This window comes from Canis lupus, chromosome 16, assembly GCF_003254725.2.
Source record: "Canis lupus dingo isolate Sandy chromosome 16, ASM325472v2, whole genome shotgun sequence".
Lineage (NCBI taxonomy): Eukaryota > Metazoa > Chordata > Mammalia > Carnivora > Canidae > Canis > Canis lupus.
Genome location: NC_064258.1, coordinates 25,695,518 through 25,722,611, shown reverse-complemented (window position 1 = coordinate 25,722,611; position 27,094 = coordinate 25,695,518). Strand labels below are relative to the sequence as shown.

General features: G+C 40.4%; 1 protein-coding gene across 8 annotated transcripts in view; it reads right to left on the bottom strand.

Annotated features, from left to right (window-relative positions):
- ZMAT4 (zinc finger matrin-type 4) overlaps nt 1–27,094 on the bottom strand; it is a 356,108-nt gene that overhangs the window by 165,378 nt on the left and 163,636 nt on the right. For all 8 annotated transcript variants that reach the window (XM_025438880.3, XM_025438812.3, XM_025438949.3 and 5 more), the window contains one exon: nt 7,855–8,011. In XM_025438880.3, coding sequence (XP_025294665.1) covers nt 7,855–8,011 — 157 coding nt within the window. The remainder of the gene's footprint in view (nt 1–7,854; nt 8,012–27,094) is intronic.

The window sequence follows — 27,094 nt, the reverse complement described above, 5'->3', positions numbered from 1 at the left end:
GTGTCCATGTAGCCTCCTACTCCATAGGGAGCCTCCAGAGGGCAAGAGGTGTCTTATTCACCTTTGTGTTTCCAGGATGAGGGATATTTATTGAGAGGAATTAAGCTAAGAAAATAGTGAAATAAAACTTCCATGTTTGGAATTCTTTTATGGCAGAAGCCAGATGAGGGAATTTCAACTATGATGAAGAAATGGCTCTTATTACCTAGAGTGAACATTTTCTGCTGACAATGCCAGTTTTGCTGGGTGAGTCAGTCACCCACAGAAGGCCTCATGGTCGATGCAGTGTGACTATCGATGGCCAGAAAGCCTGGAGGGACTGGAGCTGGCTGAGCCTCCACTCATTGGAAAGCTCCCTTTAGAGGCAGCTGCAGCCACATCCTGCAACCACTCCTAGAGGCAACAGCGTCAAACCGTCAAGCATCACTTGAGCTCAGTGTTAGAAGCCACACTGCCTTCCGTGAGGTGGGGGCAATTGAAGCCACAGACAATAGTGCATTTGGCAGAACCACTCAGCCCTGACTTTGCTCTGTTCTGCTCCCATCTGACATACCTGACGGCCCTTGGATTCCCAACTCAGCTTCCCTCCCCATCTCTGGATTCTTACCTGAGATCTTCCCGGCTCCAGGCTCCTGGCTCATGTCTGCCCCCATCCCAGCCTCTGCACTGACTGTTCTTCCTCTTAAGATTGCTGGTATCAGCTAGTCCACACCCTGGACAGTGGAGTCCACTACTTTACTAATAGCTCCCTGCCCAGCACACACCCAAAACCCCCAGGGACCAGCCTTTTGAACATTCAGGCTGTTTCTCTCATCTTCCAACTTAACCTCTGTTCAAATCTGGTCTCCTGCTTCTTTCTCTTCGCTTTCCCCCTCTCCCCATCACCCTGGATTAAGGTTTTGTTTTGGCAGATTCCTGTGGCTGTTGTGATTCTTCTCACCCCCACCCCGCACCCCAGCCCATACTTCTAGGCTTGTACTTGTCCTCAGGGAGGGACTGAACACCAGTTACATTTTCCCGTCACTTTCTGTCATAGAGAAAACAAGGCAGGCAAGCCTGTGTATGGAACGTGGCGGAATTCGGAATGAGCGTGGGGACGTGGTTCCTCTGTGAAGAGTGCTTAAGGGCCGGTGGGTGAGGCAAGCTCACCAAAGGGAAGCAGACTTAGACAACAGACAATAAGATATTTTAAGTGCAAAATTCTATGGCACAGCGTTCATATAAATAGCTGCGTTTCCTGAGGGGACAGAGCTAAGATTTATTGAGCGCTTAATGATAAGCATTTTGCGTTGATTAAACAGTTCATCTAATCATCACGGAAAACCCTCGTTAGAAGTCCCGGTATTATACCCACTGTACAGATTGGGCAAAGGAGGCGGAGGCAAGCGAAGCCGTCTGCTAGTAAAGGGACGGCCGCACCCCAGGCCTGGGGAGGTCCGGCAGCCGTGGCACACTCTGGAGGCTCGCGGGGCCTGCATCGTGCTTGGGAAAGAGGCTACGGAGAGCCGCAGCAGGAAGACGGGGCGGCCTCCGGGGCAGGGGCAGTGGCAGGGAGGCACAGCTGGCGACGGACAGGAGGCCCACCCGGCAGAGCACCGGACAACCTGTGGGGGGCAGAGAGAGGACACAGGGTGGGAGGTTGGGAAGAGCTAACTCGAGCAGGCTCCCGCACCTGGGAGAAGGCGCTGGCCTTGCCGTCAACGGCAGTCGACCAGAGGCTCGGCTCAGTAGCGCACCGAGTCCTGTTCGGGACATAAGACCCTGCTACAGACACACCTTTCATCCCTCGGATGGGTGATGGCAGCGCCGCCCACGCTGCCTGCGAGGCGCCCGAGGTGGGTCTGAGGACTGCACAGAGAGGGCGGCCTGGTTGGTTTGTGTCTATCCTGCGGCCGCTGTAATAAATTACCACAGTCAGTGGCTTAAAACCACACAGTTTTATTATATTACCATTCTAGAGGCCAGACATGGTGATTCATCTGCAACCGTGACTCTCCCTTGCTGTGTAACACCCATTCATAGATTCTGCGGATCAGGCCGTGGACATCTCTGGAAACCCGTGTTTGGTCTCCTGCAGGTGGTGATCTTGCCCTCGGGGCTCCGCGGCTGGCAGACCTGCAGTCGTCTAGCTCACGTTCTTATGAGCCACCCCAGGCAGCCCCTTGGGATAAACCACGGTGAAGGGCCCAGGATCCCAGAACGAAGCCACCGTGCTGCGCACAGCCTCAAGGCTCTGTCTGCTCCTCATCCTCCTCACTCTGGCGGAAGTGCCCTCTTTCATGCACAGACTCAGCTCCCGTGAGGGGCCTCCAGGGCCAAATCTCAGCCTGACATAAGCAGAATTAGAGCAGCAGCGGCGCTTGACCTCTGAGGTTCGGCACCAGCTCCTAGCCCTTTATCACTTGGTGTTTCTACTCTATCAGAGCTTCTTCCACATTCCTGAGATTCACACCCTCTGTGGGCCCTCATTTGGGTGTCCGGGGCCTTCTTTTATCCTCTAGACATCTTGAGTTCTAGTCTGGAAAATGATTTACTACTGCATCTACTTGCCAGTTACCAGTTTCAGAGCCAAGGTACTGCCCCCAGCATAGTGACGGCGTCTCTCTCCCCCTGTCAGGTCCCCTCCATGCCCAGAGCCCTTTGTCTCCTCTGCTCCGTGGCCATCCCCTGCCTCCCCACCCCCACCAGCCCTGCTTCACTCCAGTGGGCAGCGCTGGTGCCAGGCCCTGCCTTAGCTCATGGAACTCATCCCAGAAAGGCTTGTCTCCAAGGAGACACACACGGTGTCACTTTGTGCTGTTCCTAAGGTAGTATTTGAACAACCTCATGTTAACCAGGAAGTCAGAGTCTTTGCTAGAAAGGAGTTAGGCCTCCCCTCCCCACCACCAATCAACTTATTTACCACATGCTCACCTGTGCATGAACTTCTAATTTCCAAAACTTTGAAAATCTATTGTTTCCTCCATAAAAGGGCCAGTGAGATAAAAGCATCCAGTGTTACAATCAAATGACAGGGGTGCCTGGGTGGTCAGTGGGTTGGGCATCTGCCTCCAACTCAGGTCATGATCCCAGGGTCCTGGGATCCAGCCCCATGTCGGGCTCCCTAGTAGGCAGGGGGTCTACTTCTCTCTCTGCCCCTACCTGCCCCCTTGTGCTTGCTTGCTCTCATTTTCTCTCTCAAATAAATAAATAAAATCTTTTAAAAAGAAAGGAATTAAATGACAGACGAGAAAGGTGAGGTTGGAAAGGATAACCCTGCCAAAGATCACAGAGCACCTTAGGCCAAGCTGGGGCCTGGGCTCCTGTCTTGTGACTCCCAGGCCAGCATTCTTACTGCCTGTCATGTCAGTGGGTCAAAGCTGCAGGTAGCAAGGGGCTGAGAATTGGGATGGAAGGACTCTAAATGTCATCTAGGCTGATGTCCTTGCCAAGTGCCAGCCAGCTTCCGTTTCAACAGCCCCTGCGCCCCACCAGCCACACACCCCGAGAGCCTGCTGTCAGCTCTGGGGCCTGCTGCTCCAGGGCGGCTCACCAGCACAACTGGGCAGGGACCGCCCTCTCCGGCATCGGGAGCCAGTGGGTTGGCTTGCCTTGTGGCCTCATCACAGAAATCTAATCTCTCTGGAACTTGGTCATCTTTTTCTTATCTTGAGTTCAGATCTAATGCCTTAATTTTCTATCCACTGGGTACAACTGTTGCATCCAAGTGCACACTCACACACCCCCTCACACACACTCATACTCACACATGCATATACACTGTTACATATGCTCACACATTCTCACACACATACACTTATACACACATATTCTCACATATTCTCTCACACACATTCTCAACAGTCAAATATGCGTACACACATACATATTCTCACACTGACACCCAGGCACACACACACTCTCACATATTCTCATAATGCTCTCGTGCATTCACATGCACACACATACACTCTCACATATTCGTGCACACTCACACATTCTCACACTTTCCCTGAGACACATATACACACATATTGCCTCACACACTCACATATTCTCACACACTTTATTACACACATACACTCATATACTCACATATTCTCATACCCACACGCACACACTCTCATATTTTCTCACAATGTTCTCTCACATTCACACACGCACACAAATGCACACACTCTCACCTATTCTCACACTCCCACTCACATACATTCACATATTTCTACATACTCTCTCATACTCACACGCACACAGACACACACACCATGAATCTCTTTTTTGCCATAACAGCCTTCCAAAGATCTGCTATATGCGGAATATAAGAAATAGTGAAAGGGACTATGAGGGAAAGGAGGGGAACTGAGTGGGAAAAATTAGTGAAGGTGACAAACCAGGAGAGACTCCTAACCCTGGGAAATAAACAAAGGGTTGCAGAAGGGGAGGAGGTTGGGGGATGGGGTGACTGGGTGACAGGCACTGATGAGGGCACTTGATGGGATGAGCACTAGGTGTTACAGTATATGTTAGCAAATTGAATTTAGATTTTTAAAAAAAGAACAAAAATAAATTAATTAAGTTAAAAAAATTTGAAACCAAAGATTTGCCCCTGAGCAATCTCTTTTCCATGCTAAACCAATCTGGCTTCCTTTATTCTCCCTCTAGTGAGAGGATTGTCATGCCCTTCACTATTCAGGCCTCTGATCGATGCCTCCTCTACATCCTTCTCACAGTGTGGCAAACTACCTGATTATGGCCACCTCTGACCTGGGCATGTCCTCCATGTGAGGTCTGCTGACCCTGAAAGAACATGTGGATCTAGAATTCTCCTCAAGCTTTCATCTTCCAGCAGGATCTAGAACAGCATGAAGGAGAAGAGATCCAGAAGCACACTGACCAACAAGAATGAGAGCTGTTATTTGCCCCAGTAGCTCTGTCAAGCATTTCAGAAATTCTAGTAAACATGCTCCCATCTGGAGAAGACAACCCAAACTGCAATAATTGATAATTCTGCAAGCTATCCAGTTGATGCTTGATCAAAGCACATCTTGAGTAGGCAGAAAGGTAATGATTCACAGACACCAACTGCTCACCCTCATCTGATGGAGTAGCTGGGGGAGTCACTGAGTCGTACTTCAATTATCCCTACCCAGAAATCACTACAGTTCAACAGCCTGTTATTCTTGGAGGGGTAGCTTACACAGCATACCTGAACAGGGGACTTGCTTCCCAGTTCAGGTGGTTGGGTTTTATATGTTCTTTTTCTTTTCCTTTTGTTTTCTTTATAGAAATAATTTCATGCCAACCTGGTTGGTTAGGCAGAGCCATTCCTAGACATGCATAGGGCAGCCACAGCTTAGAAGGTAAAATCCTTCAAGAACATCCATTGTGCTTGGCCTCAGGCAGCACGAAAGTATGGCAGGCTATCTTGACTCTTTAGGGAGCTGGAAGGACTGAACTTAGCAGCTCAGGAAGCCCACGGCCTAGGTATTCTTTTCTGGTGCCTCTTGCTCCTTACGTAAAGTATATGAATTTGTCTGAGACCAAGCTTCAACCTATATCCTCACTCTGCAAAGTAGGTTCCTGATTTGTTCCTTACGCTTGACTTCTAGTCCAGTATTCCTGTCTTAAATGATGGTGCCCTGCCACACTCATAACAGCCTTTACTTACACTAGCCTACAGCTAGGGCCCTCCTACCACCTTCCAGACTTTCCCAATGCCAGTACCTGGCCTGAGTCTCTGCAGGATCACTGTCCCCAGACTCTCCATGGCTGGGTTCCACTCTTCTATTAAAGCCCTCAACTCTTATCCTATGCCACACCTCCCAATGACTACCCTCTGCTTATACTTATACCTAATGACTCACCTGGCTCTAGCAGGACACACTACTTCCTTGGCTCCCTGCCAGAAGCTGAGTTGATACTAACCCAAGCCCAGGGATCAATTTAGTTCTCAGACCCTCTAATTCTGTCTGGTATTGCCATCTTCCAAGACCCCTTCTGCTCCAAGCAGCTTTAGATGAAACAGATGAAAGCCTAAGGAACAGAAGGGGGATGTGCAGGCTGGGCACCATGAGTTATATGAGGAAAGGAGATGCTGGCATAAAGCAATTGAAATCTGTTTCCCCAGCCCAAGCTACAGGCTGATAGAGCTACTTACCTCCCACCCCACCCCCATCCCCTTCTGGCCTAACTGGCAACCTGATTCTGGTCACACTGAGGACTGGGCCAGCTCTGTGGACACCAAGACAAAGTCATTAAGTAAAGGTTGCAGTTTAAGTGCTCTTGGTCTCACCTTTGAAATATATTGATGGGAACTGACAAATTACCCCCAAGTTATATTCACCAGCTCAGAGGGTATTTGAATTCAGGAAAACAAACTGGTGCTTGGTTATCTGGAGGATGCATTTAAATTCAGAAAGAACCATTTGTGCCATGTGGTGATTTTTTTTACAGAAATAATAACTCTCCCTTTTGGTAATTGACGTGATAAACAAAGATACAGCTTCTCCTCTTCCATCACTATCTCCAAAATTAAATTTAACAGCAATTCTCTGCTTAGGCAGAAAGAACAAATGGGCTAGTTACTCACTCGTGGAAAACAGGTAAAAATTTTCCAGTGACTGTTTCTTTGAGGTGTCTATTTTAAGAAATTTGTCGGGGAGTAGGTTACAAGGTGAATATCCAATCTTTTAGAGAACAAAAGTCAGGAGTTTCAACCGAGTGGCTGCTTATAAAATGCTAGCACAAGGAGTATGCCCAGGAACAATCTGAGCTTGGCTCTAGATTTCAAGTGTTTTGCAACCCCGTCCTACATCTGAATGTCATAGCCACCTTTACAAAAACAATACCCTTTAGTTAAACTAAGTAGAAAAATATAGTGAAAAGATTCCTTGCTATTCTCTAGGTGAAAGAAGATATTTTTCTTAAGGAAAACACTGGTGAGAATAAAAGCCAAGTATTGTTTTAGGCTTTCTCCAATCTCCAAAATACCATTTAAAAATAATTACGCCCACAATTTATGCACTATTCATTAGACGGAAAGATAAAATGAACTGCTAAATTTTAATTGCATTGGAAGAATAGACATCATGAAATATACTCCCAACTTCTTGGGATTATAACCCAGCCTCAGAGCATCTTTACCACAATTTAAACCTTGTCCAAATAATCTAACTTGATTCAATTATAACAGTATTTTAGTTTCATAATTTGATAGACTTATAAAGAATTATTTTAGTTAAGCAATTACAGGGTCACACGATCTTTTATCAATATTTAAACTTCTTGTTGTGAAAGTTAACGGGCTTGAATTATAGATAACAACAGGAATTGTCACCTCAGGGGAAAAAAAATAAAAAACACTTTAACCATCTGCAAAGGGAAGTGTTTTTAAAGACCACAGTTTTCCATGTCCCCATCCTCACCAACATAAGGACAGGATGATAACCTGCATTATACAGATACAGGTAGTGAATCCACCCACTGGACACAACACACCACCCATTACCCACATGGATTACACACTGAAGCTAAGGAAGAAGAGCATTTGTTATATAATAGGCATGGTATTTTATATAATATACAATAAATATGATAGGCAACATCTTGCGGGATGCAAAGAGCCTTGCAGAAGATGCCAGCTGCTGAATTACTAATCTGAAGGAGCCAGAGTTAGAGAATGAGCACCTGCAATTATATTTAATAGTCGTACAACGGCAAGGTCTGCTAGGCTACCTGTCCATCCCTTTAGGTTTCGAAAGGCATCAATGTTTAGACTCTATTCAGGCAGCCTCTTCTAAAGAGGGAGCACAATTAACGGGACAGGCACAGTGCCTGGACTTCAGTGTCTCCTGGGATCATTGTTCATACACATACCTGTGGTCTTTAGTGGTGTTTTCTCTCCTAGCAACAGTTTTAACCTTTTGGCATGGATTTTGCCTTGATAATGTGAGTCCGCCACCACTGCCGAGGTAAAGGACATGTTACAGAGTGTACAGCACTTATTCTTATCCACCATATCAGCGTCATTTCCCTGCAAGGAAGAAAGAAAAAGTAATAACATTAGAGAGAACCCCAAGTCCTATTTTTCCCCATTCTATTCTGTTGCAAATGAGATTTACGGCAGACTTTCTCACTGAAATGTCTAGTTTTTGCTCTGCAACCTTTTTTTTTTCTTCATGATAATCATCATCAAAACATTTTCAGTTACTGACTTCAATCTACACTTATTTAGTGGTTACTACTGCCAGAAACAGAAAATATAGGACACATGTGCAGGTACGAGTTACCCAGAGAAAAACAGTTCCCATGATTAGGTGAGAGCACATTGTGTCTGGCACCATGAGGGGAACAGTCTCTAATTGCACCCATTAGACTCATTAAAGTAACTAAAATATCAGAGTTCAGATGGCCTGAATTATTTAGCAGAAATTATCATTTAGCATTCAGCTCTATCTTCCACCAATTTTAGCCTCACTGGGATACATGGCCGCATGTTCAAGATTTTCTTTTTTTTAAGATTTCTTTAAAGAGTTGAACATTTTTCATAATTAACTGGAGTATATGCCATCAAGCTATGATGACCATGCTAGTAGAATTTTCCAAGAGAGTTTGTATAATTTCCTTTTCTTTGGGAAAGGTGATTAGTTAAACACAGCATAAAATATTTAAATCCAGATTGATTTTGATTCTTTTGTAAGACAATGAAAATGAATCATGAATCAGAAAACAAAAATAAATCCTTTGTTAGATCATGCGACCTGGCTATTGTGCACAAAGATCATCAATTACCTATATTATAAAAAGGGAAAATTAATCCATGGGCTCCCCTCCTGCCTAGTTAGAAATTGAGGGCAAAGCAGACTCTCAGATAAGGAGTTAATAATCTATTCCTTAATGGGATAGCAAGAGCAAAGCATCTTTCTGTTAAACAGCAGTGTTGAATGAGGACCTGGCCCCCTAATAGCCCCTTCTCTTATTCCAAGCAGGCCCGAAGAGTGCAGTACAATTTAAAATGGCATTAACAGAAGGATGAAGGTGGGGATAGGATGGAAAAAGAGAATTATATATTTTCTGCAGAATAACAAGATGTCCAGACTGCTGGAGAGAATGTTGCCTTGCAAATTATGTGGCAGTTAGAAAAGTAACTCCTTTCTCCTTAAGGCATTCATCTCTAATATCTCTCATAATTAGTGTTCATCTCTGAAAGGACTGTTGTTGGGTGGGGGGCACCTACTGCCATTTATTCTCTTGACCTTAAATTATTAAATGTTAGTGTGTCTCCCTGACCCCTTTATCACAGTTAATGGATAAGATTGGAAGAAATGTAGTGCTAGGGGTTGGGTCATTGAGAGGAAATGGGTCCTATATAGAGAAGAGGAGCTCCTCCAAAGGTCCTTTCCGGGACAGAGATAAATATTTACGGCAGGACACCTCGTTAAGGCATGAGGCTATGTCTACTGAGTCATCCTTACTGATGACATTTAAAGCTTTGAGTTACTTTGAGTGTTCCCTTACTCTCAGTAAAAATACCCAAACAAACAGAAAAATCACTAACACTTTCACACCTTTGTGCTGTATACTATGGAAACTAACTAGACCAAGCAATACAGGGAAGAGTTGGTTTTTCTTCACCTACTTCCCCAAACAAACCCAGGAGATGTCACAGAACCCATGGAGGGATTTAGAGCCCAGGGATGTCAGGACATTACAAATCAGGGGGTTACAAAAGTGCCTGCCAAACTTGGCCTTTCTCCATGGAGCTCTAAGATGTAGACATTTCTACAGAGACACAGGGGCTGGTATCAGTATATGAAGAACACTCAGAAATAGTTTCTAGGGCAAAGTACTGCACTTTAAACTGGATAATGATCAATTGATTCATTATACTCATTCATTCAACACATTTTTAAGGACCTGCCAAATATGTTAGATGCTGTGTTAGATGACTATGACTTTCTTCTCTGTTACTAAGGAGGTTGAGAGCAGGAGAATTGGAGAGGGGACTCAGAAAATAAAAGGAAAATAGCATAATCAAGAAATCATAGTCTCCTATTAGACTCACATTCTCCCAATCATAACAATTGTTTTAAAAAATTATGTAAAGTGGGATCCCTGGGTGGCGCAGCGGTTTGGCGCCTGCCTTTGGCCCAGGGCACGATCCTGGAGACCCGGGATCGAGTCCCACATCGGGCTTCCGGTGCATGGAGCCTGCTTCTCCCTCTGCCTGTGTCTCTGCCTCTCTCTCTCTCTCTATGTGACTATCATAAATAAATAAATAAAATTTAAAAAAAAATTAAAAAAAAAATTACGTAAAGTAAGCCTATTTGTGTGGATTTTCATCTCTAAGCCTTTCTCATGCCTTCCTTACCACTTATCTAATCAGTCTTTCTAGAATCTGCTTCAAGATGTAGTTTAATCATAATTTCCTTGAGATGAAGCTTTTTCTGCCTCCTACAAAACCGAGCATTGACCTTAGGTCCTCTATATGTCCTGCATACTTCTTTTATAATGGAACACTGAATTATTATATGTGTCTGTTTTCATGTTTGGTCCCCTCACAAGCCTACAAAACTCCTTTAAGATTAAGGAGATCATCTCATTGGTATTGAAGTCAAAGAACCTGGTACAATGCCTGTAACACCAGGGGCACTATAGATGTTTACTGAATGAGTAGGGCTGAGGGTTGGTTTGTGGGGTTAGTAATTCACATAATGTGAAAATCAAAAGAGGAGACAGATAATGCAAGGACACCTAGTTGTCAGCTAAATTATTTCAGACTGACAGGACAATGGCCAGGAAAAGAATCAGAGGTATCAGCAATTTATAAACTAACTTTATAAATTGGGTTTATAAGGTTCAAGTAGGGGAACATTGTCCTAAAATTCATGCTAGTTTCATCATAGTTTTAATATATATTCCTAGCTTTCTGTCTCCTAGAGAATCTCATTCACATAATCATATAGAAGAATCAAAGGATAATCAAAGAACCAATGGTTAGGCAAGAAAATATCATAGGATATAGCTATGCCATAGTTGTAGAAGAGGGATCAAGAAAGGTTAAGTCTCTGGCAATAGAGAAACTGTAGTAGTGTCCTGACAAGTTAGGCAGCCGTTGAAGCCAGCAGGATATGTTTATTGGATATTTTACTAAAGGAGTCACTGTAACTCATATTGTAAATACCACCAACTCAGACTATTCTAATGACCCTGGTGGAGCTACAACCACCCAGGAAGAATCTCAATACTGTCCAAGTACCTGTAAAGTGTTAGAATTTAATTGTGTACTCTTAGCTATTCTACATCCCAAACTAATGTTTTTTTTTTACATCTACAGATCATATCATCTTTACTGGAGTCTCCCACTGCACCCAGAGCAATGTTGATATATGGCTCAGGGCAGAAATTCCATAAAGTTTGATTAACTGACCTCAATGAATACATTTAAAGTTTCTGGCTTAAAAAAAAAAAAATAAAGTTTCTGGCTTAACAAATTTAGAATGGCTCCAAGATATCAAATAAATGAAGAGGAGTCTAAGATTGTCCTAAATTATGGGTTTCAAACTGGAGGCAAAAATTCAGACTTTTTCAATGTAATGTCCACACTGCTGAAAGAAAAAAAAAATGTGTGGAGTATCCTAAGGCAGCACAGTCAAAGCATTTTTCAAAGGTAAGAAGTTTTCAGAAGAATTCAATCAAGGTGGAAAAGGCTGGCTGACTCTAGCCAGAAATCAAGTCCTGAAAGTCCTTTTCATATTTTATAAGTATTTTTTTTTACTAAATTCAGATAACTGCCTTTATTCTCTGTCAGGTGCATACAAAAAGCCTAAGAGAGGGATTTTCACTTCCAGAATGTCAGAGTGAGAAATTCCATACAATTACTCCCAGCAAAACAACCATAAGTGCTAAAGATTATTAAAAAAAAAAAAATTATTTAAAGTCTCTTAAAATTATACTAAGAGCAAATAGGAAATTAACAAGTATTTATTCAAAAAAATATATTAACTCCCAGTAAGAATAGCAAGAATCTATGGCACTTTAGAGATAACCCTTTCCCTTCCTCCAGGTAAGCATGATAGAAGTACCATTTTGATTGGGTATGGTCAAGAAAATAGAGCTCCCTCTCTCATCAGCTCCCAGTTAGGGGATATTAGGAAAGTCAGACCACCAACATTAATACCCCTTTGGCTCCAAGATACAGAAGATAAATTCCTGGCAATTTAGCCAAGAGATTAGATATTCTCCTCCCCTACCCATACTCATCCATAGGACAGAAGCTCTATCCTAGGCACAGCAAAGAATATTGGCTTGTCCCAGCTTGCTTGTAGGACAGGGGTTCTATGCCAGGAGAGAAAAACTGAGAAGATCAAAACCTGCCATTTCTATCTAGCTAATAAAGCAGGGTTGTCATTCTAGGAGAAGCAAGCCACTGCCCCTATTCCCTACTCTGAAGCAGTGGCTCAGAAATTTTTCCATAAGAACAGATGGGGAAGAAGGAATCCATATAAACAGAAAGCTCCTAAACTCACTCCAAAGGAACTGACTTCATTTGAAATAGGGTATTGAAAGGTTTAAGCATAAAGTTGCTCTCAAAAGCAATGGAGATTTTAGTGGTAAGCAATTAAGAGAAAGCTGATTGCTCCATTAGAACAATGACCTAAACCATGGGCCAGCTAGCTTAGCAGAGAGAACCAGAGAAAGCAATAGCTCAGAACCAGCAATTCCTAGAGTCAGAAAAAGCTTCAAAGACTTCACTCAAAAACTAGCCTTACAAAGAGTACAAAATTTAATTAGATCACACTGTGCAGCATTTATACACCAAGGCATTGACAAAAACAATAGAGCAATTATCCAGCAATTAGCAGAGCCTGAACGATGAGTATGATTCCAGTAGTGGCAGGCAGTTTACCAGAGATCAGAGAAAGAGACAAAGAGTCTTATACAAATCACTGCAATCCTATAGTGACTGTCTCATTCCTATGGCTGAGCCTCTGAGCAGGGACATTAGTGGCTGCATATCATGGGAAAATAGACACTATTAAAATAGTCTTAGACATAAAGTAGCCAAGACATTGGATAAATAAATATGCAACAACAACAAAAACAAGTCCTGGAGCATGGAGTAATCTGTATCCAGCATCACTACAATATATTAACTAAAATATTCAGTTCTCACCAGCAACAATTATAAAACATGCAAAGAATTCAGCAAAATATAACCTATGCACAGGAAAACAACAACAGAAAGGGCTCAGATGTTAAATTTAACTGGCAAAGACTTCAAAGCAACTTCAAAATTTCAAACAATTAAAAATGTGTTCAAAAAATTAAAGGAAATCATACTTAAAGAAGAGAATGCATGATGACAATATGTTATCAAAAAAATTAGAAATTACAGCAAAAGTCAGACGGAAATTCTGGAGTTAAAAAGTATAATAACTAAAATGAAAAACTGACTAGAGTTCTGTAACAGATGTGAACTTGTAGAAGAAAGAATTGGAAACTTGAAGATATATCAATAGAGATTATTAATATTATAAAATAAATATTATTTATTTTCTCTCCAAGAGGAGAAAAAAATAATTTAAAAAATTGAACAGTTCCTGCAAGAAATGTGGGACACTATTAAGTATGCAAATATATGCATAAAAGAGTAATACCAAAGAGAAAGATAAAAGAACAGGATAAAAAAATTCATAGAAATAATGACTGAAAACCTCCCAAATTTGAAGAAAAATATCCATCTATGCATTAAAGAAGTTCAACAAAATTCAAGTAGGAGAAGTACAAAATGTTGTACACTCAAATACATCACATTAAAATATTGAAATCCAAAACAAAGGGAAAATGTGGAAGCAGCAGAGTAAAAGAGCTCATCATATACAAAGGAACCACAGTAAGAATAACAGCTAATTTCTTATCAGAAACAATGCAGGCCAGAAGTCAGAAAACACACCCATAGTGCTGAAAGAAAAAGAAATCCATCAAATAAAAATCTTATATCCAAACTATCTTTCAAAAACTAAGGTGAAATAAAGACATTGAGATTTAAAAAAGAAGAAGAAAAGAAGAAGGAGGAGGAGGAGGAGGAGAATTTGTTACCAACAGATCTATTTTAAGAGAAATACTGAGACCTGGTCTCATCAACTCACCTAGATAACTTTCAAATCATCCTGAAAACCTACCAATCCGACCTGAGATTTAAAGAGAGAACAGCTGGAACTCTACAGAGAAGGGTTTCGCTTCTAACAAGGTAGGAAAGGGGGGAAAAATAAAATAAAAAAGAATCAAGTGGCGGAGGGGCACCGTGAGGAGCTGGGCTAAGGGCCGAGGCTAAAGCCTCCGGGCAGGAAAAGCCCAGTCCCGGAGAAGCAGGAACTTTAAAAATCTGCACCGGATTCTTCCCAGATGGAAAGGTGAAATCGGGCAGAACCGCAGCAGGGAAATCGGGCAGAACCGCAGGAGGGGCAGTGGAGCCTCCAGTCTCCTGGGGTCATTAACAGAGGAGGTGCGCCCAGGGGGAGAGGGCACCACAGACCACAGGCCAAGCGTGGTAAAGGGCTGGGGCACACCCGGCGGGGCCTAGGGGAGAAGCTCGGGGAGGGGCTCCGGGCGGAGAGGGCTGCACCTTGCTGCCTTCGGGAGCCACGCCCCAGAGCACGATTCCAACAGGCCCCGGATCACAGGGTGCTACATGTAGACAGCCCATGATCCTACACTCCCCTGAAGACAGGCGGAGGCAGGGAGGGCACAGGACAGTGAGGACTCTCCTGCTGCCGGGCGCTCCCAGCTGTGTAGGTCAGCGCCCCTGCCACCCCAGGAGCATCTAGGCCAGTGTGGATGGGGGAGACTGTGTTAGTTACTATGGGGAGCTGACTCCAGGGCTAGAGAGCTAGCCGCTGCCAGTGGGTTTGTTCCTCCTTGTGTCACCCTGTGCCTGGGAGAGGCAGGACCGCCAGGGAACAGGGGCCTCACAGGATAAACAGCTCCTACTAAGCCCGGCACCCGGCAGGGGGGTGGGGCAGCTCTGCAAGGTGCACACACCTGAGAATCAGCACAGCAGACCCCTCCCCCCGGAAGACCAGCTGGAAGGACAGGGGAAGAGCAAGTTCTTGACCAAGCAGTGCTGGAAAGCTCCAGGGGAAAGCTTTATATACTTTATATACTATATACTTTATACACTATAAATATACAGATTTATGCTATATAGAACTAGAAGGTACCCCCCTTTTTCTCCTTTCTTCCAGTACAACTTGTTTTTATATCAGATTAAAGTTTTCCAATATTTTTTCTCTTTTCCCATCTTAAATACAATATTTTACCACCTCTTCATTTTAAGTTTCTTCCTTTTTGACTTTCATATTTCTACAATTACATGTCTTAGATATATTTTCCAATTCCAATTTAATTGTGGGAGATATACAAGATATGTTTTGTTCTGTTTTGTTTTATGTTTTTTGTTTTCTCTGCCTCATTTTGTTCTACAATAGCGGAAGTTAATACCTCCTAAAACATGTCCAGCATACACCCAGAACCAAGTGGAATGCTGTGCTGGTTCATTCTATGAGATTATATTCTCTCTTCATTCACATTCTGCCCCCCTTTTTTATCTCATTTATGTTTTGGTGGTCAATGTTGGGGCTCTCTACAAGTATTGCTGGTTTATATAAATTTGGGACTGAGCATCTTTTACATACGACTTAATACACTCAGAACCAAGAGGATCACCCGCTAAGACCCCACAGGTAGATTACATTCTCCTTCAGACAACACTTCTTCACCATCACCATCTCCCAGTCCCCCCCTTTTTTCTTCTCTCTTTTTTTCTTTGTTTCCTCTTTACTTTTGCTTTTTTCTCTTTTTTTTTTTCTTCTTTGGGATTCTTGGCCTTTTATTTTTTATTACTTTGTTTAAAAATTTGTTTTTCACTTTAGTGGTCCTTTTGTTTTATTTTGTTCTGATCTTTGTTTTCATTTTCTGGTCTCTGATCTCATCAGAATCATCTAGGGCTAAATTTAGTTAGGTCGTGGTTGATATTCTTGACTCAGCCGGCTCAAACAGCCACTCTGCACTGAGCAAAATGACTGGATGGAAGAACTCACCACAAAAGAAAGAATCAGAAACAGTACTCTCTGCCACAGAGTTACAGAATTTGGATTACAATTCACTGTCAGAAAGCCAATTCAGGAGCACAATTCTAAAGCTACTGGGGGCTCTGGAAAAAAGCATAAAGGAATCAAGAGACTTCATGACTAAAGAATTTAGATCTAATCAGGCTGAAATTAAAAATCAATTAAATGAGATGCAATCCAAACTGGATGTCCTAACAATGAGGGTTAATGAAGTGGAAGAAAGAGTGAGTGACATAGAAGACACTGGTGTATCCACTCTGGAGATTCCTCAAAGAGTTAAAAGTAGGGCTACTCTATGACCCAGAAGTTGCACTACTGGGAATTTACCCCTAAGATATAGATGCAGTGAAATACTGGGACACCTACACCCCAATGTTTATAGCAGTAATGTTCACAATAGCCAAACTGTGGAAGGAGCCTTGGTGTACATCGAAAGATGAATGGATAAAGAAGATGTGGTATATATTTATACAATGGAACATTACTCAGCCATTAGAAATGACGAACACACACACACACAAAAAGAAATGACGAACACCCACCATTTGCTTCGACGTGGATGGAACTGGAGGAACGTGGATGAACTATGCTGAGTAAAGTAAGTCAATAGGAGAATAATAATCATTCTATGGTTTCACTCATATGGAAAATATAAAAAATAGTGAACCGATTATAGGGGAAAGGAGAGAAAACAAGTGGGAAAAATCAGAGAGGGTGACAAAACATGAAAGACTCAACTCTGGGAAATGAACAAGCAGTAGTAGAATGGGAGGTGGGCGGAGGGATCGGGTGATTGGATGACGGGCACTGAGGGGGGCACTTGACAGGATGAGCATGGGTGTTAAACTATATGTTGGCAAATCGAACTCCAATAAAAAAATACATTACAAATTTTTAAAAAGTGAAATACTGAAATAAGTTCTTTAGGCTAATGGCAAGTGACACCAGAAAATAATTTAAATTCTTATGAAAAGAATTAAAAAGTCATAAGACAAATACGTAATCATAAAATAAAACTATAAATATATATTTTTTTCTTTCTTTTCTTAACTAATTAAAAAGTAGATGTGCGAAATATCTGTTTTTTATAGTTGGGCCAATAACATATACAAATATGTATTTGACAATAACAGCACTAAAGAGGAAGGTGGAAGTAAAGCTGTCCTGGAGTAAGGAAATGCCACTGTAATTCTCAAATCCACAGGAACAAATGATGAGAACTAGAAAGGGTAAATAAGAAGGTTAATATAACAAATGCTAAAATATATCCAGCTCACATTTCTTTTCTCAGCTTCTTTGAAAGTTATAAAATTATATAGATTAACTGGAGCACCTGGGTGGGTCAGTCAGTTAAGTGACTCTTGATTTCAGCTCAGGTCATGATCTCAGGGTCATGAGATTGAGCACCGTATTGAGACCGGGATCAGGCTCTCTGCTCACTGGGGAGTCTTCTTGAGATTTTCTTCCTCTCCTTCAGCCCCTCATCCCCATGCATACATTCTCTCTCTCTCAAATCAATAAATAAATCTTAAAATTATATGGATTAATAATTATAACAATATATTGTTTAGTTTATAATATAAATAGATCTAATATGCAAAAAAATAATAGCACAAAACGGGGAAATAGAGAAGACAGCTATATAGGAGTAAAATTTCTATATCCAGGTACAATTAAGTTAGGATAAATTTCTGATAAATTGAAATACATATGGCAAGCCCTAAAGCAACATCTAAAGAAAAAGTCTAAAATTATATGGGGAATAGTCACTAAAGGAGTTAAAATGTTGCAGTATAAAATATTTTCTTCATGCAAAAGAAAGTAGTAAAAAAGAAATAAAGGAAAAAGACACTATTCCTACAGTAAAATAAAAAGTAAAATGGTATACATAAATCCAACTGTAGCAATAACACTATATTTGAAAATAATATAAAATCTAATCAAAATATAGTGATGATAAGATTAAATAAAAAGAAAAACTAGGGGGATCCCTGAGTGGCTCAGTGGTTGAGTGCCTGCCTTGGGCCCGGGGCGTGATCCTGGAGTCCCAGGATTGAGTCCCACATCAGACTCCCTGCATGGAGCCTGCTTCTCCCTCTGCCTGTGTCTCTGCCTCTCTCTCTCTCTCTCTCTCTCTGTCTTTCTGTGTCTCTCATGAATAAGTAAATAAAATCTTTTAAAAAAGGAAAACTATATGTTGTCTCAAGGAGATAACACTTTAGCTTCAATGATACAGATGGATAAAAATAAAAATAATTAAAAGGTATATCAGGCAAACAGCATACAAAAAAAGTTGTAGTGTAGTCAAACTAAAATCAAACAAAGTACAACTTTAAAATAAAAACTTTCAGTAAAGATAAAGAGGGACTCTGTAATGATGAAAGTGCTGAGCCATCAGGAAGATATGATAATTATACATATGCATGCATATAATTATACATGTAGTTAGAAAATTCAGGAAGCAAAAGCTGACAGAATTAAAGGGAGAACTAGACAGTTCTATATGTGTCTGTTAGGTCAAGTTGTTTTAAGTTTTCTCATTCCTCCTATTCCCTTATTAATCTGCCTAGTCATTCTATCCATTACTGAAAGTATGGTATGGAAGTCTCCTTAGGAATTGAAAATAACCCAAATTTAAAAGTTTGCAAAGTAGGGCAGCAAGGTGGTTCAGTGGTTGAGCCTTCTCAATCTGCCTTCAGCTCAGGTCATGATCCCGGGTCCTGGGATTGAGTCCCTCACTGGGCTCCCTGCAGGGAGCCTGCTTCTCCCTCTGCCTATGTCTCTGCCTCTCTCTGTGTCTCCCATGAATAAATAAATAAAATCTTTAAAAAATTTGCCAAGTATTTGAATATACATTTCTACAAGGAAGATTTGCAAATGGTCAATAACATAAAAATATACTTGATATCATTAACCATCAGGAAAATGCAAATGAAGCCACAAATAGACACCATTTCACAACCACCAGGATGGCAAGAATGAAAAAGATGGGCAATAAAAAGCATTAGCAAGGATGTAGAGAATTGGGAACCCTCACACACTGCTGGCAAGAGTGCAAAATGCTGAAGCCACACTGGAAAGCCATCTGGCAGTTCCTCAAAAGTTTAGACACAGAGTCACCATATGACCCAACAATTCCATTTCTATTTACAGTCAATCTCCGTTACTTATATATATGCATTTTCCAATTTACCTACTTGCAAATATTTATGTGCAACCCCCAAATCAATACCCATGACCTTTCTGTCATCATTCATGGACATATGTAAAGGGGCAAAATTTTGAGTCACCTGATATGCATGATCCCAGCTGAGATTCAACTAGGCAATGCTCTGCCTTCTTGTTTCACCTCCCATACTATAAGCAAGTGTTCTTTTCATGGTCTATTTAGTGCCACATATTTTGCATTATGTGCTTTTTGTTAGTGATTTCACTGCCTAAAATGACCCCCAAAGGTAATGCTGAAGTACTTCCTAGTGTTCTGAAGTAGAAGATCATGATGTGCTTTACAGAAGAAATACATGTGTTAAATAAGCTTCATTCAGGCTTGAGTAATAGTGATGTTGGCTGTGAGTTCCATGTTAATTGATAATACTGTACATCTAGAACAAGGAAGAGGAAATTTGCTGATGTGTATATGAAACCACTCCAGAAAGTGCTAAAGTGTCATCTATAGTACACTTTACTTTCCATATGAAGCTATGAAAAAGATGGAAAAGTGGCTAAATTTGTGGATGCACGAGATAATAACTGATAGTAAAAGCATAATTGACAGCATTGTTATAAAGCTAAAAACCAATGGGATTTACCATATTACCTAGAGTCAGGAAAACGTTAGTCTTCTCAGTTAGAGTTTTATTATAAAGAAGTACTACAGGTAATCAATCATTTGTAAGAAATATATTAAATAAGGCATTTTTAAACAGAAGCACACATAAAACAAGCTTATGTATCGATCAGTTGATGAAAGTCTTGTGACCAGTGATTTACAGGCACTTAACCCTGTATTCCTCCTAGGAACAAATGGCTCAGTATTTGTTAATTCAGAGTTGGTGACTTTATACAACATAACTACCATGAAAAATGAGAAATGAATATATATTTCATTTGAGAGAAATAAAAATATACGTCCACATAAAAATTTGTACATAGGGATCCCTGGGTGGCGCAGCGGTTTGGCGCCTGCCTTTGGCCCAGGGCTCGATCCTGGAGACCCAGGATCCAGTCCCACGTCGGGCTCCCAGTGCGTGGAGCCTGCTTCTCCCTCTGCCTATGTCTCTGCCTCTCTCTCTCTCTCTGTGTGACTATCATAAATAATTTTTTTTAAATTAAAAATTTGTACATAAACAGTCATAGCAATATACTTTATAATAGCCCAGAAGTGGAAACAGTTCATATGGCCATCAACTGAAGAACGGGTAAATAAAATGTGCTGAATCCATACAGTGCCATATTATCAGCAAAAAAAGAGTACCAACACATGCCAAAACACACATGAACCTTGAACAGACTATGCTAAGTGAAAAATGCCAATCACAAAAGACCATACGTTGTATGATCCCCTTTATATGAAATTTTCAGAGTAGAAAAAATCTATAATTCAGAAAGTAGATTAGAGATTGTCAAGGAGTAGGAGAGCAGTAAAAGAGAGATTAGGGAACATGGGGAGCAAACACTAAGGGGGCTTCTTTCTAGTGATAATGATGCTCTAGTTTTATTGTGGTGATAGTTACACACCTGGGAACATACTAAAAACCTTTGAATGGTATACTTTAAATAGGCCAACTGTAGGATATAGGAGTTATATCTCAATAAAGTTGTTATAGAAAAGAAAAACCCTATGAAATGCATTTAAATTATTTCAAAAGCCTCAAGAAATGACACTTGAAGCCTAACTTTTCTGGGCACCTTCTGCTTGGAGGCAGACCCATTGAGAAAGGAAAAAAAAATAAATGAAAATCATTTTGTTCATGTGGGCTCCCATGTAATATTTGGAACTCTTCTGAGCATGAGCTGGCCATCTGTAGAATTCTGGTCATTGATGTTTATTTTGTCCAAAGGCATTTTACAGCTATAATGGAACTACCTGGAGCTGCTACAGAGCTACACCTAAAGGTAGCCCCCTGCTAGAGGCAGAAGGAACTGTCCTTCTCAATGCATACCCTATAGTAAGATGAATTGTCCAATAAATGCAAATTTTTCCAATGTTGTGCATGTTGTTTCTTATAGTCTGGTATTTAACTTTGAAAAGAGGCAGGAATAGTTAAGGATGTATTTCCCTTCTCTCCCACTTTATTGGGATCCAAAGACCTAGAAGTCACACTTTCCTCAGGACCCTGCAGTCAGGCAGAAACTTACCCTATAGTAAGACGAATTGTCCAATAAATGCAAATTTTTCCAATGTTGGGCATGTTGTTTCTTATAGTCTGGTATTTAACTTTGAAAAGAGGCAGGAATAGTTAAGGATGTATTTCCCTTCTCTCCCACTTTATTGGGATCCAAAGACCTAGAAGTCACACTTTCTGCCTGACTGCAGGGTCCTGAGCCATCTTCTCTGCTACTGTCTCTCCCATATGTCCTGTTCCACTCCATTTAGGTCATGCTGTTCTCTCTTCTCTCAGTCTATTCAAATCACATCTAGACGTCAAGGCCCATTTTATGCAGGAGGCCTTTCAGGACTGCTGTGAACTTCATCCACACCTTCACTGCTGACCTCTCTCCCTCCTTAACATCTGTGCTGGAAGTTTGGATTAGGTCTCAGCTTTTAATTGTTTTGCTAGTGTTTTTTTTTTTAGGATCGTCTCTCCAAAAACATCTTTTTAAAAATTATTTTTAAATATTTGATTTATTTCTTTGAGAGAGCACGCACATGCGAGAGAGAGAGAGAGAGAGAGAGAGAGAGAGAGAGAGAGGCAGAGAGAGCACAAGGGGAGGGAGAGGGAGAAGCAGACTCCCTGCCGAGCATGGAGCCTGATGCAAGGCTGGATCCCAGGACCCTGGAATCAAGACCTGAGCCGAAGGCAGATGCTTAACCCACTGAGCCACCCAGGCACCCCTCTGTAAAAATATCTTAAAGACAAGATTAATTTGGGAATTAGGCTTCCCTTCATTTCCATTGTCTGCCACAGGTCTGGATACACAGAGGAAACTTGATAAGCGTGATATAAATAGTTGTTGACAGAATGACTTGAAGTGGCCATTTGTTAAGCAATTCTACCTCAGTCACGCAAATCTGTTTTCCACATAAAATAACCTCTCCTTTGCTCTTTTACCAACAGTAGTGCTCTGTCTTAGGAAAAGACAAATGTCATTTGGCATAAAGTTCATACCCAATACTGATATGTATGTAGTGGCAATGACATGTTACAGTGTGTATTTGCCCATGTAAGGATGTGTTCTGCTGGCTAGAGAGGTGGGTGGTGTCTGGATAGCCCATGTGAGAAGGTGCATTACCTACATCTGCAGTGTCTACATTGTGCTGGCTATGAGTGTTGCTTTCCATCATTAACTAGAGAGATGCACTTGCACTTGAATCCTCTGTTCCCATAGTACGGGGGGGAAATGGTCATTTTGACAATAAAAGAAAGAGAGAAGTGAGATTTTTTTACTCAGGAGGGATATAGACTTTGCTATGTGCCTTTGGTATTTGGAAGGCAGCATCAGTTTGTTTTTCAGTCACTGAAGAAATATTTAAACAGATGGTAACCATACTTACAAGACCCCAAAAGGGAGAAATTAGCAGGGCTCCTGAGAGAGGATAAGTACCTAAGTTAGATAAACCCCACTAACAAAGAGAAGTAGCTGACAAAAATGTTACAAATAAATAGACATGCTAGAGAGAACGAAGATGGTATGAGAGGCAGTTGGGAAGACAGGAAGACAAATGTCTGAAAACACTGGGCATATCAAAAACCACCAAATGAAGTTTTATTTCTAGTTTGAGACATCACTTTGAAGATTGGATAGAGACAAAGCAGTCTTAAAATTGGAACAGAATCCATGCCAGAGAGATCTCCTTCATAGCAGCCCTATTCACCATGGCCAGGCACACCCTCAGACCCCATAGATGAGTACAGCTGGCATTTTCTGAGACACATAGATGTCAAGCATTGTAGTAGGTGCCTCATAAACTCTATCACCCTTAGCTTTCCTAATGCTCCCCAGGTAAGTGTGGGATTTATTCCTCTTTTCTTTTCCCTTATCCTCTAAACCCAATGCATCCACAAATCCTGTACCCTCAAACTATCTACTTCTATCCCTCAACCCACTTTTATGTTCTTTTCCCCACCACTCCTATTCAAGCTTGAGTGCCTCTCTACTGCACAGCCCTCTTTTACAGTCTTCACAGAAACTATTTTGCATTCTAAAATTATATGATTTTGATATTTGAAATCACTTATTTATTATCTGTCTCCTACCACTAAATTATTCAGTACTGTATGCCCAGTATCTAGAACAGCACTGTCATATAGTATATAGTTCAAGCCATAAATATGGTCACATTTAAATTTTCTAATAGCCAGATTAAAAAATAAAAAGAACTTGTGAAATTAATTTTTTAAAATATATTTTTATTTAGTCCAATATATCCAAATTCTTTTCCTTTCAACATATATTGAACATAAAAATTATTAATGGGGTATTTCATATTCTTTTTCTCATACTAATATTTTTGAAATCTGGTATATATATGTAAAATACTTACAGCACATCTCATTTCAAATTATCCTCATATTAAGCATCCTTTGGCTCCATGAGCTAGTAGCTACTAGATTGGACAGTGTAGCTCTAGAACATAATGTATCATTTTTAAATATTAGTTAAATTTAAAAATGAATGAATACATGAAGGAAAGAGTGGACAAACAAATGAATAAATTCCCATTTTTACATATCATGAAAATGAAATTTGCCAATTTGTGGTGCTTTTAGAATGTGGGAGAGCTGATTTTTTAATCTTTGTCTAGCTAAATTCAAAGTGGTACTATTTCCATCATACTACACTAGCATCTTGGGTCAGTCTTCCCACCAAAAACATTCAAGGGCTCTTTTCTAAGGAAAAATAAATTTCTTATCATGACATTAAGGTCTGCTACCAACTAATTCTCAACATACTTTTCTAGTCTTTTCCCCTAGCACTGCATCTCAAACAGGATATGCTCCAAGAAAATGGATTTCTTCAAGGCAGGAACATGAAGGACCCTGCCAAGAGAGTAGTTCAAAATCCCAGGTCTAAATTTCTCTGCTCTCCAGCTCCTAGCTGCTTACTCTAGCAAGCACTGCAAGTGAGTGAACATTTGATCCTTTGGGTCTCATTTTTATATCAGGTTAAAGTGCAATAGTTCCCTCACTAGATAGATTAGGCTCCTTTCTTACCTCTCCTTATATCTCTCCCCCAGCACAGTGCCTGGCATCTAGTAGCTAAAAAGTTGTTGAATGAGTATATGTTGGAACAAATAAACCAGCGAATGAACTCTAGCTATCCTCCAACTATATTGAGTACATCCCTACATGTCTTTGCTTACATGGCTCAGCCTGCCCAGAATTCCCTCAGTTTCCCTATATGCAAGGGTCACCCAAACACTATCTCCTTTATCAAGGCTTCCTCAGTAGTTTCCATCACAGAGAGACCCATTCTTCCCTCATACCTGCAGAACTTCCTATTTAACTCTCTCCCTACACACTAACATCATTTAGCATACATCTTACTATCTCTTATGGAATGTTAATTCCTTGGGCTAAAAAAGTAACATCCCCAGCCTCTAGCCTCCAGCTGGGGATATGGTATGAAAAACATGAAATATTAAATTAAAGAGGGGCAGAGTTGGTTTCAGAAGATGCCAGTTTAAGCCCTGACTTTAAATGTCCTGCAAGTCACTTAAAATTATTGTGTCTGAAATCCCTCCACATTATGTGGGAAACAAAATCTTACCCTATTTGTGAGATAAAAGTCAGGGTAAAAAAATACAATATATGAAAACATGCTTTGTCATTTAAAAAGTAATTTTCTAATTATATAAATGTTGAAATGGACTAAAGATTGGGTACATATTACCTTTTTGGATCTTCTTCATAGAGTTTACTTATACTCAACATTTTCTCACTTTTTTACCGGTGTACACATTTAATACCTATCTTTTTCCATTATAATTTATGCTTCTTGAGGGCAGGAACTTTGTTTTGATCAGAAGTATAATCTCACTGTCTATAAGAGGATCTGTCACTTAAAATCTGAGGATTCTGAGACGTTGGCAGCAGCTGGTATTTTTTTTAATTATTATGATTATTTCTCTAAATTCCCCAATAAAAACAGAACTGGATAGCCAAAGAAAAAAATACACAGACAATATTAACAATAAAACAAGGTAACAAGATATTTCTATGAACCCCAAAATATAAGCAAATAAAAATAAACCAATAAAAGCCATGAAGATATTGTACAATATCAGCATCTGTGCAGGGAAAGAGAGTGAAACAGCGGGGCATCTGATGGCTCTCAGAGTAGCAGAACCTCCAATAGCCAGTAGGTGCTCATGAGAAAGTGATCTTCCATTGCTTCTATTTGAAAGCAAATTGGGAAACTTCAGGAAAATTAATCAAGAAATGAAAGAGCAACATAAGAATGAGAAAATTCACAAGTTAGATATAAGAACCACAAAAATAATTGGAAATTAAAAAATAAATCACTTTGGAAATAAAGACTAAACAAGAAACAGAATATGAATACACACAATGAATAGTTCTGTAAGAGAAACAGAAAATAAGATGAAGGAAACTATTTAAAATTCTTAAAGAAGAGATACAAAGAGATTCAATAGCAAGACAGACAAAAATAATCTAATCTATGAATAATAAACCTTGAAAAAGATAGCCAATGAAGGAAGGGAAAGCAAGTATGCTGGTATTTCCTAAAATTAAAATTAAAAAAAGTATATATCAAAAGAACTGAATGCTGATTCAAAACAACTATTGAATTTTAGAGTAATGTTTTTAAAATTTAGTTGAGCCTTAGAGAAAATGACTTATTTATAAGGGAAATAAAATTCAGTTGCTATCAGACTTTTCTTTTTTTTAATTTTTATTTATTTATGATAGTCACAGAGAGAGAGAGAGAGAGAGAGAGAGGCAGAGACATAGGCAGAGGGAGAAGCAGGCTCCATGCACCGGGAGCCTGATGTGGGATTCGATCCTGAGTCTCCAGGATCGCACCCTGGGCCAAAGGCAGGCGCTAAACCACTGCGCCACCCAGGGATCCCCGCTATCAGACTTTTCAAATGCAATGTTTTATTCCAAAAACAAATGGAGTGATACATTTTACATTCTCAAGAAAAGAAATGTGAGCCTATTTTTTTTTTTTGTATATCCAGCAAAACTGACATTTAAATTTAAAAGGCCCAAAGTGAAAACAGACAAGAACTCAGGTAACTTTGTGTTCATGAGCTTTACTTGTATCTACTGGAATATAAGATTCAAATAACCAAAATGACTAGAGAGATATCAATATAAGAATTAATGATACCATGATATATATAATGACTTACAGAATCAAGATAATGGGGGTTTGTATTTATAAATGGAGGTCTGTATATAGTATGCAATGACTGTATGTTCAGGTAATGTGGATATACTTTGACGACTTAAATGAGAAGAATATATGCTACAAAAAAGATTTATCAGTTCATATATTAGTGGTGTAGTATTAACATGGTTATTCTGCAGAATGGTATGTGTGCAATATTGAATAGAGTAAATGAATACTTTGGGGATATTCTAATTTTGTCATTTCCTGAGTCTTTGAGAATCAAGATGCTCACTGTGGGAAAAGAATACAGAAGAATATAGGAGAGTAAGCACAAAACTCTGCAATCATGACTGAATTGGAAGAATCAGTATTTACTCATGAGGTTTTGTGTAAAAATATATTTCTTAGTCCACTAAAGAAACCTAAAAACAATTACAAACTCAAAACACCATCCTAGCACTCAG